This window comes from Panthera uncia, chromosome F2, assembly GCF_023721935.1.
Source record: "Panthera uncia isolate 11264 chromosome F2, Puncia_PCG_1.0, whole genome shotgun sequence".
NCBI lineage: Eukaryota > Metazoa > Chordata > Mammalia > Carnivora > Felidae > Panthera > Panthera uncia.
In genome coordinates, this window is record NC_064812.1 from 44,689,953 (window position 1) to 44,705,162 (window position 15,210).

The following is a 15,210-nucleotide window of genomic DNA, read 5'->3' on the forward strand; positions in this document are numbered from 1 at the left end:
ATGTGAAATATAAATCCCTGTTTCCTTCGACCTGACAGTGTTCCTCAATGTTTCTTTAATAGGAATTTCCAAAGGACCCGGGAACCTTTATGCTTAAATACAACCCCTTCAGGCCTGCTGAGATGCTCCAGAGTTCTTGCATTGAGCATGCAGGCTACACACTGAGATGCTACCCTGTGTAACTATAAGTTAAGTATAAATGAATTAGTGAGTTAAAAATATAAACAGGGGTGCCGGGCTGGCTTAGTTGGTAGAACATGCAACTCTTGATTTCAGGGTCGTGAGTTCAAGTCCCACACTGGGCATGATGCCGACTTAAAAAAAAAAAAAAATATATATATATATACATATAAATATAAACATATAAAATACATATTTTTATATTTTATATATACATATAAATATATACATATATACACATATATATTTATGTGTGTGTGTATATATATGTATGTGTATATATATGTATATGTATATTTATATATACACACATATAAACATACTCAGGGGCACCTGGCTGGCTGAGTCAGTATAGCCTGCAACTCTTGATCTTGGGTTATGAGTTCAAGCCCCATGTTGGGCCTAGGGGTTACTTAAAAAAAAAAAAACAATAAACAAACAACCAAAAACATATGTGTGTGTGTGTGTGTGTGTGTGTGTGTATGGATTAAACATATATATATATATATATATATATATGGATTAAACACATATATATGGATTAAACATATATATACACATATATATACACACACATATGTATATATGTGCCTTACATTTGTGCCTTCTCTGGAAATCCGTATATATATATACACACATATATACATATATATACACATATATATATATACACACATATGTATATATGTATATATGTGTGTGTGTGTATATATATATATGTATATATATATGTATATATGTGTGTATATATATATACGGATTTCCAGAGAAGGCACAAATGTAAGTTCTTTAGGGGCCTTCCCCATCCCAGTGTCTTGTTTAAATTTATATATATTGTACTCCTAGTATATACAAGACCATTGTACTCCTAGCTTAGTTCAGTGATGCTTATCCCCTGGTTTCCCTTCTAATAGAGTTAAAAAGAGAGAGCAGTAAAAAAAAAAAAAAAAAAAAAAAAGCTTATATTTATAGCAAATCTATGTGCCAAGCACTGATAATTATTTATATTCCATACATTTTCTCATTCAATTATCATAAATACCCTATGAGTTGGTATTATTTTTTTTGTTTTACAGACTAATTCAACAAAAGAGGTATAGAGAAGTTAAATTAACTGAACTAAGATCACTATTTAGAGGTACTGAATTCAAATTATATACAATCATATTGAAATATAATTGATCTCCAAGCCTGCCCCCCCCCCCCCAGCACAGAGGAGAAAGATGGAGACATCAAGGTGACCAAGTGGAGGTAGCATGTGGTTATGCGCCAAGGAGAGAAATTATAATCCTTACAATAACATATTTAATATGAGTATGCTTTACGTTGCACAGATATTAATAAAACATACTTCTTAGATGGACTTTAATGTTTCAAATTAAACTTCTTCCCCAAAACATGATGTTTCTTGAGGAACTCTCCTTTGCCTTTCTCACTGCTTTTCTTATATCAAATACTGTTTTAGCTGTGATGGGTCATTATACAGTGACCTCCCTGCATTCATGCCCCTCTGCATGTGACACTGCCACACTTCCCATCAAGAGACTGAATTTATCCCTCTGCTCGCTTGAATGTGGGCTGGCCTTATGACTTGCTCTGACCAGTAAAGAGTGGTAGAAACAAGCTTGTACCTGTTCCAAAATTGGGACCCATGAGGCCTTGGCAGCATCTGCCTCTGCCCTGTGGGAGCGCTATTCTGAGAGTGAGTTCAACAAAGGTGCCCAGGATGAAAGCGAGTTTGGAGAGCGAGGATCAGCCAATCCAGCTTTCTCAGCTGAGTGCAGTCAGCAGCGCAACCACCAGCTGAATGCACCTTTCTGAAAAATAACGCATTGTTATTTCAGTCTCTAAGTTTTAGGATGCTGGATTCTTCCAAAGCAATAATAGGTTAACCAGACAAAGTGGGATGGACCAGAAGTACAAAGTAATAGATTAATTCAACAGGAATGAGTAGTTAAAGTACAAAGCAATAGATAAATGTAAGAGAAATTAGTATTGCTCCAACAAAACCCAAAGCACATGGCAGTCTTCAGGCCAGGCAGCGGGTGAATGCTGGAAGGGGCAGAGACGAGACTGTCGGTGAAAGCTAGAAAAGCAGGGAGGAGATTGCTCCTGGAGACCAGAGGGCAGAGAGTAGACCAATTAACTCTTGTCTGTGGTACCTTGTAGGTAGTAAACATACCTAATGAACTCGTTGATCTCACTAATGTCATTTCCATGTAGAACACAGAAAGTAACAATTAGCTTCTTTTAGCTCTCTTTGATGGGAGGTGGCATTTTCTATCGCTGCCATAAAAAATTACAACAAACTCAACAGTTCAAACAGCATACATGTATCATTTTACAGTTCTGTTGAAATCCAGAGGCAGTAAAAATTAAAACCAGATGAGTAAAATAGTATTTAGCTAGAGTTTATTGTGCACAAAAGAATAGCTCACGAACTAGGTCTTCAAATCCAACACTGAGATGAAGCTTAGAGGCAGGATGTCATAGGATGGCTTATAAAGTGAAAATGAGGAAGTTGTTTAATCTTTACAATGACTGACGATCATAATAGGGGTTGATCATGAAGAGAGGCCTCTGAGCCTCTAACTTTCTTTGGACAGGAAGCAGGAGGCAGGCTGAGGGAGATACAAAAATATGGTAGAAGTGACATTATTTGAGACGCAGAGCCTAGATCTGGAAAAGGTGCCATAGCTTCCGCAGTCACCCTCTCACCCCTCAAATACTGCCTACCAGGTATGTGAAGAAGCCTGGAATGACAGACTTTGAAGAGCTGAAGAGAGACAACCCGCCCCCACCCCCCCCACCCCCATCCAAGCTGCCTCAGTTGAGCTAGCCCCTAGCCAATCTGCCAGATGAATGCAGCTCCCTGAATACAAGCCCAGGCAAGACCAATAGAATAACCACACAACTACCTATAGAGTCATGAAAAATAACAAATCATGTTGTTTTAAACCACTGGATTTGGGTATGGTGGGTTGCTCAGTAGTAGGTAACTAAAATTGTAGTGTAAGTAGCTTCAGTAAGTAGTAAGATACAGCTTTTACTAGCTCACACATTATCTATTTATATTGTACTTGTATCCCAAAAGAAACATTACCTTATTTCCTGAGTAGAGATGGAAAAATACTATCATCATAAAATGCCTTGGATTGATAAGAATTATTTAATGTTTATTGAGTAACCATAAACTATAGTATTATTTTTATTTTATTTTATTTTATTTTAATTTTTTTAACATTTATTTATTTTTGAGACAGAGAGAGACAGAGCATGAACGGGGGAGGGTCAGAGAGAGAGGGAGACACAGAATCTGAAACAGGCTCCAGGCTCTGAGCGGTCAGCACAGAGCCCGATGCGGGGCTTGAACTCACGGACGTGACCGTGAGATCATGACCTGAGCCGAAGTCGGACGCTCAACCGACTGAGCCACCCAGGCGCCCCTATAGAATTATTTTTAAACTAGAATGAAGTGATACCTAATAAAAGTTTTTTGTTTGTTTGTTTGTTTTTGTTTACTTTTTACGAAACTTCGCATTGCTGCAAATATACCCTTGGTTTACCCTCTACCTTGTATAGTGTGAGAAGAGTGATTACCACTAGCTGTGTCACCCTCTAATGAATTCTGAAATAGATAAAGAAGCCATATAAAGAAGGAAAGAAGGAAAGAAAGAAAGAAAGAAACAAACAAACAAACCTTTTTACCTGGACAATAAAGGGACCCTAGTTGAAGAGAAAATAATGGAACAGTAAAAACGGTGGTCAGATGGCAACGCTGTCATCTTCATCAAAAAAAATCACAAGATGCTCCATGTTTTTTCCGCTAACAATTTGCTTTAGTAAGATTCTGGCACTGTGGAGGATTTACTCATACACTCGTTTGCTTATTTATTTGGCAAATATTTATCGAGTGCTTCTTAATGAACCAGGCATTGTGTTAGATACTGGAGATACAAGAGTTAATGAGACAGTTATGGTTTCTGACTCACAAAGTCAGTGGGGAATAAGGGGGAGGTGGGTAATAGAAACGTAAATCCACTGTTACAATCCAGTGTGATAGGCCCCAGGACAGGATGCTAGAGTAATAGGATTTTGTTGATTCTTCTTAAAAGTTTCTTTAACTCAATAGCTTCTTTCACTGCACCCTAAAACAAAAACAAAAACAAACCAAAAAGCCTGCCATTCATTTTTGTAAAATGTTCATTTTTGCAGGGACCGCTACATCTTGACCTCTCACTTTTCAGGTTTCTGGAGATCTATAAACGCCCTTGGATTATATCGTATGGGGATCCTTATATTGTGTTGGGTCCTGATACTACTGACCCATAAAAGATGCTGCATAATAGAAAGCATTATTCTTTGATTTTCCCTTAGGATTTCCAGCTGATGCCTAAATGGATTTTTTGGAAGAAAGAGTATCTTCAGAGAGCAAAATGAAGACCCTTCTTAATGTAACATGAGAAGCAGTTTCAAATTTCTAAAGCCAGCTTTTCCTCCTGACCCTTTAAATCTACAGCTGGGACTACCAGCCTCATTTTTTATTTGTTTTCAACTGTGTTCCCACACAGACATCTGGAGGATAAAGACCATTGCCCCGTGTATTCACCTTTGTAGACCCAGGAAGCACATAATATATGTTTGTTGAATGGCTCCAAGAATTACTGCAGAAAAATTATCTTTTGATAATTTCCTATTGCGTTTCTGTCTGGCATACTCAAAACGTTGATTTTTAAGCCACTTTAGCCAACCACCAAAATAGGAGAAGAAAAAAACAAGAAAGCATGCCGGTAACTATGCCTAGCTTTTTTTTTCCTTACTCTCTTTTACATGTGAAAGATCATTCTAAAACGCTAGCTCAAGAAAAGTAGTTTTTAATTGCTTTACATTATTCATAAGCTTCATTATTGTATAAGGTGTCAGGGACAATATGGTCCAAAAACAAAACTATGAGGGCAACGTGTTTTGTCAAATTAAACTTGTAAAAGCCAGCACACTATGCATCATTTCAGTAAGATACTGTTAGGAGAGTGCCAAACAGATACGAGAAAACAAGGACAAGCAAGGAATGGCACCACTCCTGCAGAAATTTACTTCGTTCTAGACAACAGATACTGAAAAGTGATTTTCCAACAAAAGCAGCAGCAGCCCTCAAGAAGGAATTGATAACCTTAGGAGTTAGCTTTCTTCCCTTAACTGCTGCAAAGTTGGACGGCACGGAATCCCTCCTCCTCCCCCCGCCCCCGCCCCCATCTTGGAGCTGAACTTGAGATCCGTGTTTGCTGTAGTTTTTCCGCAGTCAAGGCCTTTTCTCCTACCCCCTTTCAGGTTGCTCTTTACCCTTCTTCCTCTTCTTAGCTAAGGAAACGTAAAGTACAAAGAGAAGAGTTGCAGCCCCTTTCTCTCGCCTCCCCCGCCCGCCCCTCTTTCTGTGGCTCCGCACCTTCCCTTCCCCGCCTTCCGGGGGCAGCCCTACTGTGTTCCCTGGCTCCCGCTCCTCCCCTTCTCCACTCCTCCCCTCCGCCCCTCTCCCGGGCTCCTTCTTTCTCGCTCCCCTCCCCTCCCCCAGACTGGCTTCCCAGCGCGCTTCCCTTCCCCCGCCTCTCGGTCCCGCACCCTCCCCTCCCCCCGCCTCCTGCCTTGTGACACAGCCCGGGTCCTCCCGGAGGCGGCGGCAGCAGCAGCGGCAGCGGCAGCGGCAGCGGCAGCAGCAGCAGCAGCGGCCGCGGCAGTAGCCACCACCTCCGCGGGCGCCGCAGCCCCCGGCTCAGCCTCCCCCTGGCCCCGCCGCCGCCGCAGTCATGGCTGCTGACGGGGTGGACGAACGCTCGCCGCTGCTGTCAGCATCCCACTCGGGGAATGTCACTCCCACGGCCCCGCCGTACTTACAGGAAAGCAGCCCCAGAGGTAAGGCCAGCATAGACCTTTCTACTTCGAAAGGAAAAGCCTAGAATGTGAAAGACCAAGGGAGCTGTAGCTCCGAGGCGGAGGCGAGCCTCTCACTTGGGCTGGGAGAGAGGGATGCTGACTGTGCCTTCCCAAGCCCGAACCTGCTTGGCTGGGAGCTTCCCCGCAGGGCTTTTGGTGGGGTGGGGTGGAGTGTGAGCGTGAGTGTGTGTGTGTGTGTGTGTGCGCGCGCGTGTGTGTATTTCACCCCTTCTCACCCGCTGGGTGTGTGTGGGGAGTGTGTGTGTGTGTGTGTGTGTGTGTGTGTGTGTGGCGCGCGTCCGTCCGCGCGCGCGCGTGTGTGTGTGTGTGTGTGTGTGTGTGTGTGTGTGTATTTCACCACTTCTTGTCCAGGGGTACAGGATGTGACATGAATTTCCCAAACTGGGCTTTACTGTTTTAGAACAGCTCCTAAGTGCAGCTGGAGGAGGTGCAAATCTTTCACAATCATTCACAAATCCTTTCAGGTTGCTGAGAAACCCCTAGTACTGCTCACCTTGGGATCTGTCCTTGAAAGGGCTTAGCTTGAAAAATGTGCATCTCCTCCTGTTCCCCCACCAGTGCTCTGTTCAATCAGGGAATTGTCTCCCCAAAAGGAATAGAATGAATCAATATTCTTAATATGTCTGAAATTCCTGCCCTTCCCTGTTACTCCTCTTAGTAACGAGTATATGTTAGCTTTAATGGTGAATGATGAAGAATAAAAAGGAAGATGTACTATTTTTTATGCATGTCTGGGTGAGATTGAAATGAACTTACTTCTAAAAGTAACCCAAGTTAATCCTGCATGTACTTCTATTTATTTACTGCTCAAGATGGAATCAGAAACAATTTGATAGCGGTGGGATCTGAAGAAAGAAGTGTGTGGGTGGGGGGAGGTGTTTAGCAAACTATTCAAAGATCTTTGTTCTAAGCCTTGTAGTCGAGTTCTATAGTAGAAAGAAGGTGGAGTCAGGACTTACAGAAAATGGAAGACAAGACTTTAAAAAACCACTTAGAGTAATGAATGGTCAAATGTGGCACTTGCAAACGTAGCTTAAGTGCATCTCTCTTTTTGGCTGAATTTGAGAGGAGTTTAAAAACCCAAGGAGACAGATGTTAATGCCTTTGAAAATATGGGCAGATCACGTTTCTTGTAACACAACTTTTTCCAAGTTCAAGTCTGGAATTGGAGCGGTTGTGGAGCAGGTTCAACTTGTTTAGTGTTTAAAATTTCCACTTAATGAATTACAACAATCTAGATCTTAATCTGCACTTAACAAGAAGCAGGACAGAGGAAAAAGATGTTCAGCTGTGAATAATTCAGTGTGATCAATGAGTTAAGAAATAAGGTGCAAAATGGAGCAGAGACTCACCTACAGAAAAGCCACAAGTCATGTTTGTAGGTCCATGTTAAACTTGCATCAGAGGATACCAGTTGGGGGAATTTCCTTTAATGCACAAATTTGATATTAATATTTTACTCTTAACCTAAATTGGGTGGTCTAGAAGAAGTTTAACCACTTATAAATGAATGTTTCATCAAGTCACCCCTTGAGGCAAAATATTTGCAATTTATTAAAAGACAAACTTTGGAGTTAAGCAACTGTCCTCTGACGGATTTTCATGCCCTCTATCTTGCATCTTTGTTTTTGTATTTTTAGCCACAGTGGCGAAATTATTCCACAAAAATAGTCATACTCACGGACCTGCTTGTAGAATTCTGTATCATTTGCCATGTATTTGTTTAATCTGATAAAACGCCTCACATTACAGAAGAAGTTGCAAAGTCCAGTTCAGCCACCAAGAAAAAGAAGTTTCATTCCAGATAACTTAATAACCGAAGAAATTCAATGTATTAAAGAACGAAATTCAACTGAGTAAATTTGAAAGATCTTATTGGCTTGGGGCGCCTGGTGGCTCAGTCAGTTAAGCATCCGACTTAGGCTCAGGTCATGATCTCCCTGTTGGAGAGTTCCAGTTTGAGCCCTGAGTGGGGCTCTGTGCTGACAGTGGGCAGCCTGGATCCTGCTTCCGATTCTGTGTCTCCCTCTCTTTCTCTGCCCCTCCCCTGCTCATACTTTCTCTCTCTCTCTCAAAAATAAATAAAGGTTAAAAAAAATTGAAGACCTTACTGGCTTTATTTAATGATTCATGACTCGAGCAGCATCCCATCTAGCAGACAGAAGGGAGCTTCCAAAAGCTGTACAAAATGAAAGACTTCTATAGGCGGAATGGAGTGGGAACAAGGAAATTATACTGCCAGAAAGTGAAATGGTTGTGGGAAGACCACTTTCCTTTATGGGATGGCAGGGGTTTATCAGGCAGATGACCTCACTAGTGCGGATCAGGTAGTTCCTGATTCACTTTAAGATTCCATTTCTGGAAGAGGTCGAAAGTGTAATTAAGTCTCAGTTTGGTGATATGGAGCTAAGCTTAAGTGACTCCATTTTGAGCCCGTTGTCTTGTTTTTAACAATTGATTTAGCTAAAAGCTGTTTCTGCCTTATGGTAGAATATAATTTTTTTTCTATACCTGGTGGATAAGAAAGGTTAGATAATTAGAAACACTAATTTCATGTGGCATAATACCTAGGAAGCAAGAAGCATAGATGAGAAGTGAGAACATTTTATGTGTTGGCATTTTTGTCAGAATATCTTCTCTTAAATAACAAATAAGCATCTTCATATATATTTTGAGTAATACACAAAATCTGATTCTAGAACACCAGTCCTATTTACCCATTCAGTGATTCACTGGGCAGCATGATGTGCTAGAGACTACTCTAGGTCAACAAGACTGACCAAACCCCCCTTGGGGCCCATGTTGAAGTGGGCAGAAATAATAAATAAACACAATGGCTAATTATTTGTATTGTAGGAAACACTCTGTTGCTAGACCAGATCTTTTCAGTCTTGAAAGTAGTTGACAAGAATTAGAGTTGAAGGTTGGGATTCAAAATAGAATAGAATGCACTTTTTGATAATGAACTTTGTTTTATAATACCATTCATAATTATGCACTTTTTTAAAAAAAAATAGTTAAGAGCCATAACTCGTGATTATTTTCTCTAATCGAATCCTTTGCTGTTTGTGTTACCATCTAAGAACAGGAATGTTAGCTCTCCAAGATGAAGTATTCCGTTTTAAGTTGAAAGTTGGTGAAGTGTTTATTTATAGACAGGTTATTGATAATGTAGTGGGAAGCAGTTAGTATTCTGCGTCTTGTTTTAGCACCGTCAGAATCATGTCTGGTCTGTGTAATAATCCACCTGGGTTTCTAAGTGGAATGCTTCTAGTGGTCTTTTACCATCAGTGTCGGATTCCTGCACAGAGGAGAGGAGCACCTCTCTGGTGATTAGAATACTCCATTTGGTACATGTGTCAGCTTTTGTTAAGGCATAGACATTAAAAGCAAAGACAGGTTTAGGCTCATTTGAAAAAAAAGATTGGAAAAAATACCACAAAACTTACATAATTTGACTATATTTAATTGATTTCTTTATAAATCTGCTATTTTTATAAGTAGGATATGACCTTTATACTTATAGACGAGACTCTGAAAAATGGTTTATATTTGGGATTGCCTAATTATCCATGTATTGAATAGGGAATGTGCTTATCTACTTTACTATAATTTTAAAGGAATTGTTATAAGAGACAGTTCATTTACTTAGTTTATTTCTGTCATTCATTCAGCAAATAAATATTTGAGTACTAGGTAAGTTCTGTGATAGGATGGGAAAAACAGATATGGCCCCTCTTCCAGTCTAGTGGGGGATATTGAGCCATCAATTACATAGTCATTTGAACAAATTCAAAGTGCAGTGGGGATAAGGACAGTGCCTGAAATTTATCCAGTGCAATGAAATTATATAATAAAAAGACTTAACCTGGTTAGGAAGACAGGGAAGACTTTCCTGAGACTTTATTGAGACTTTGGTCTCCAAGTTGAACGTGGGGAAAGGGGGATTGGAAACACATTCTAGACTAAGAAAACATTCTGTTACAAAAGCCTTCAGGAGGATGGAGTATGATGAGTACAAGGAACTGGAAGAAGGCTGGTGTGGCTAACGTGGAAGCTAACAGGGAATACACTGCAAAATGGGATTGGAGAAGTGAGTATGGTTAATGTTCTCCAAAGACCCTTCTCGCCCTCCAAAGAGCTATGCTTTTTGATATTCAAGTCCTTGGATAGTTCCACTCCTCCTTGAATCTGGACTGACCATGTGGTTCAATTTTGATGTATAGGATAAAGTAGAAGAGAACTGAATGACTTCAGAGACTAGGTCACAAGAGGTCTTGCAGCTTTTGCCTTGGTCTCTTATAAAATGTACCCTGAAGAAAGTAACTTGTCTTGTAAGAATTTGAATACACTGAGACTGCCATGCTTTAAGGAACCTCTGACTACACATGTGGGGAGACTACATGGAGAGAGGGATGCTTGACCAGCCCTCAGACATGTGAGTGAAGAAGCCATCTTGGATGCCCAGCCCAGTTGAGCCTTCAGATGACTCCAACTCAAGCCAAATTCTTATTGTAGCTGTATGATAGATTCTAGATGATTCCCATCTAGCTCAAGCTGAACAATCCACAGAATCATGAAAGGTAGTATTAAACTGTTGTTTTAAACCATTAAGTTTTGGGGTGATTCGTTTTGCAGCAACAGACGGCCAGAGCAATTAAGTATTGCTCAGTCCATGCAGGGTATTATTGTCATGTTGAGAAATTTTACCTTCAACGAAGGGATGATCTGGTCACATCTTTATTATTATGATTATTATGATTATTATTATTACATATGTATCATCATCATCATCATCATGATTATTTAAATGGAAATACAATTGACACACAACGTTACATTCATTTTAGGTGTAGAACACAGTGACTGAGATGTATGTTATGCTGTGCTCACCACAAGTATAGCTACCGTCTGTCAGTATACAGCTCTCTTACAGTACCATTGACTATATTCTCTATGATGTGCCTTTTATCCATGGGACTTATTCATTCAATAATTGGAAACCTGTATCTTCCACTCCATGTTCTCCAATTTGCCCAACCTCCAACCCTCCTACCCCCTCCTACCTCCTCCCTCTGACCACCATCAGTGTGTTCTCTGTATTTATGGATCTGTTTTTGCTATTTGTTTGTTTTGTTTTTTAGATTCCATACATATGTGAGGTATTTGTCTTTCTCTGTGTTTTTATTTTTTTTAAGTTTTTTAAAAAAACTGATTGAGAGAGAGATAACTGGGGAGGGGCAGAGAGAGGGGAATAAAGAGAATCCCAAGCCGGCTTCACACTGCCGGCACAGAGCCCTACGTGGGGTTCGATCCCATGAACCGTGAGATCATGACCGGAACTGAAATCAAGAGTCAGATGCTTAATTGACCGAACCACCCAGGCACCCCTGTCTTTTTATTTTTTTATTTTTTTTATTTTATTTTATTTAAAAAAAAATTTTTTTTTTTAACGTGTATTTATTTTTGAGACAGAGAGAGACAGAGCATGAACGGGGGAGGGTCAGAGAGAGGGAGACACAGAATCTGAAACAGGCTCCAGGCTCTGAGCTGTCAGCACAGAGCCCGACGCAGGGCTCGAACTCACGGACTGCGAGATCATGACCTGAGCCGAAGTCGGCCGCTTAACCGACTGAGCCACCCAGGCGCCCCTGTCTTTTTATTTTTAAGTAGGCTCTGGACTGGGTGCAGAGCCCAATGTGGGGCTTAAACTCATACTCACAACCCTGTGATAAAGACTTGAGTTGAGATAAGAGCTGGACGCTTAACTGACTGAGCTATCCGGGTGCCCCTGTCTTTCTCTGTCGTATTTTACTTAGCATAATACCTTTTTGGTCTATTCATGTTGTCATAAATGGCAGCATCTTGTTCTTTTTTATGGCAGAGTAATATTCCAGTGTGTGTGTGTGTGTGTGTGTGTGTGTGTGTGTTGTGTGTGTGTGTGTTGTGTGTGTGTGTATACATACACATTGCATCTTCTTTATCCATTCCTATGTTGATGGACTCTTAGGTTGCTTCCACATCTTGGCTATCATAAATAATGCTGCAGTATACATAGGGGTGCATATATCTTTTTCAATTAGTGTTTTTGTTTTCTTGGGGTAAATACTCAGTAGTGAAATACTGGATCATATGCCATTTCTATTTTTAATTTTTTGCGAAGCCTTCATACTGTTTTCTACAGTGGACGCACCAGTTTGCATTCTCACCAACAGTGTAATGAAGAACGTTCCTTTTTTCTCCACAACCTCGCCAACACTGTTGTTTCTTGTGTTATTGATTTTAGCCATTCTGACAGGTGTGAGATGATATCTCATTGTAGTTTTGATTTGCATTTCTCTAATGCCTAGTGATGTTGAACAGCTTTTCATGGTTCGGTTGGCCATCTGTATGTCTTCTTTGGAGAAATCTCTATTCTATTTTTATTATTTTTAAATCACTCTATTTCTAGAGTAGAAAATGAGTGACAGTGGAGCAAGAGACAATGAGGATCCATGGCTTGAGTGGCCACTGAAATGATTCAGGCAGATCAGTTATGCTGTGATGATAGCTTGGACTCGGGTGGTGGAGGTGGAGACAAGATGATGTTAAGGAAGTAAATTAAAGACAACTTGATGGTAGATTGGCTGAGAGGGTGAGAAGGAGGTGGCAAGAATATCTCCCAGAGTTCTGGTGTCCACAGCCTGGTGTGATTGCCTACGCTGAGAGATCCCCAGAAGAGCATCAGTTTTTGGGAAACACAGGTCATGAGCTTACTTTTAGACATGACACATTTAAGATGGTTTCAAATATCCAAGAAGAGATGCCAGGTAGGCAATTGGACCTACAGGTGTAGAGCTGAGAAATGAGGCCTAGGTTAAAAAACACAAAATTGTGTTATTTGTGTATTGGTGACAGCCAAGTACATGGATGTTGATTCAGAACTTCCCGAGGCCCCACCAGTGTGCCATGCAATGTGCTGAGATAGAACATACGTGTGTTAAGATATTGGTTATCATCAGTCCTTGGAACAGCAGAAGGCTTTAGGCCAGAGGCCTCCATCTCTGAGTACCTATAAAAATATTGTCATGTTCTCTGTGTACCAAAATGCACAAAAGTTTGGGAGACTATCTATGAGACCGCTTAGGGAGAAAAAAAACAAAGTAAAAAGAAGAGAGAGCCTAGGGTAAAGCTTTGAGATACTCCGACATTCAATGACTAGTTAGAGGAAGATGAACCTCCGAGAAGACTGATAAGTAGCTTCCAGGCAGGTAGGAGGAAAACCCAAAGACTCTCATATCACAGAATCAAGGAGAAGAGACCACTTCAAGAAAGGAGTAGTCGAACATGTCCAAAGCTGCAAGAAAGAACAAATAGATAAGGGCTAAAAATGTCTTTTGAACTTAGTGTCATGGAGGTCATTAGTAACCTCAGTGATAATTGTTTATACGTGTTTATATTCAAGTCCTTTTTAAAGAATTGAAAAATTATTCATTTCCACCTGATCTAATATTCTAATGTACATTTATTTTAATTGTAAGATCCCTTCAAGGTGACTTAACTTCAGGGAAGAGGCCAATTCTTTATTCTGAAACACACGTAGATTTCGTATGAAATGTAAGTAGACGTTGTCATTTTCTTTTCGCCTTTGTTTCACTTTTTAAAAACGTGTACATTTGAAATTGCTTGAGGAAATGTTTTCAGTGACTAGAAAATAAATTCACTTCTGGTTGAAGAGCTAAGTTATTTACTATGTAACCCCTGCATTCCTCACTTAGAAATTGTATTGTTTTTAGTGGTCCTCTTCTGTCCTCTACCTGCAGAAATCTAAAGTTAGAAATGGTGCCTCAGTTTAAAGTGGGGCAAAGTCTTATTTCACTTAGAACTATGTTCTGTTCCAGCCTAGAGTTTTATTGAGTGTCTGAGTTCAGGCTGCTATCACAGAATACCATACACTGGGTGGCTGAAACACCACATTTCTTTCTCACAGTTCTGGAGGTCGGGAGGTCCAAGATCCAAGTGCCAATAGGTTTAGCATCTGGTGAGAGCTGAGGGTGTCTTCAGGTTGCAGAGTGCTGACTTCTTGTATCCTCCTCACATGATGGAAAGAGTGCACTCCACTCTCCACTCCTTTGGTAACAGCGCTAGCCTCATGCATGAGGGTTTCGCTGTTATGGCCTAATTACCTCGCAAAGGCCCCACCTCCTAATACCATCACACTGGGGGTGAGAGATTCAACACGAATTTTGAGGGGACGTAAGCATTCAGTCCGGTGCGCTGAATTAGAGTTCTCGAATATATTTGGGCAGTCTGTTACATTTCTGAACCTCCTCGCATCCTTGCGGAGTTTGGGGTTGGCTGTGGATTGGCAGGAGAAGGTGAGGCAGACCCAGAGACCCACACCATACGCGTGACCCACTGTAAGGTTAGCGGCTGGACCACACACCCCGTGAAGGCCTCCCCGGGGGTGTGCACCGGCTGTGGTATGGACCAAGTAGGGTCTTGCTGAAGCTGATTTTGTGACAGGCTAAAACTAACGCCACCTGTAGGAGAACGATTTCAGACTGGTTCTTGGATCACAGGCTGCTTCGCTGAGGCCACATCCTTATGAAGGGAAAATGGAGCCCAAATGTCGGTGAAGTGTATCTGCTTCCAGTTTTCCAGTATTGCGGCAAGCCCATTTCTTTTTTTTTTTTTTTTTTAATTTTTTTTTTAACGTTTTATTTATTTTTGAGACAGAGAGAGACAGAACATGAACGGGGGAGGGGCAGAGAGAGAGGGAGACACAGAATCGGAAACAGGCGCCAGGCTCTGAGCCATCAGCCCAGAGCCCGACGCGGGGCTCGAACTCACGGACCGCGAGATCGTGACCGAGCCGAAGTCGGCCGCTTAACCGACTGAGCCACCCAGGCGCCCCAGCCCATTTCTTATTACAATCCTTTCCCACCGTTTGGCAGGCATCCGTCTCCATGATTCTTTTATTCTATTTTATAATGCCCACACTTCCTCCTGGCTCTAGCCAGCATCTTTAGTACGTTAATCAAGACATGTTTCATTCAGTCAGTCATCCTTTCAAATATTTGAGTGCCTATTGTACTGTTC

The 15,210-nt window shown here is 41.1% G+C and overlaps 1 protein-coding gene across 2 annotated transcripts in view; it reads left to right on the forward strand.

Annotated features, from left to right (window-relative positions):
- Window positions 1–5,689: 5,689 nt before the first annotated feature.
- Window positions 5,690–15,210, forward strand: part of PIP4P2 (phosphatidylinositol-4,5-bisphosphate 4-phosphatase 2) — a 52,857-nt gene continuing 43,336 nt past the window's right edge. Inside the window, exon 1 of one of the 2 annotated variants that reach the window (XM_049633598.1) lies at window positions 5,690–6,087. In XM_049633598.1, the coding sequence (XP_049489555.1) occupies window positions 5,982–6,087 (106 nt within the window). In that variant the 5' untranslated portion in view covers window positions 5,690–5,981. Of the gene's footprint in view, window positions 6,088–11,574; window positions 13,726–15,210 lie in introns of those variants that run through there. The other variant, XM_049633599.1, reaches the window with a different exon arrangement.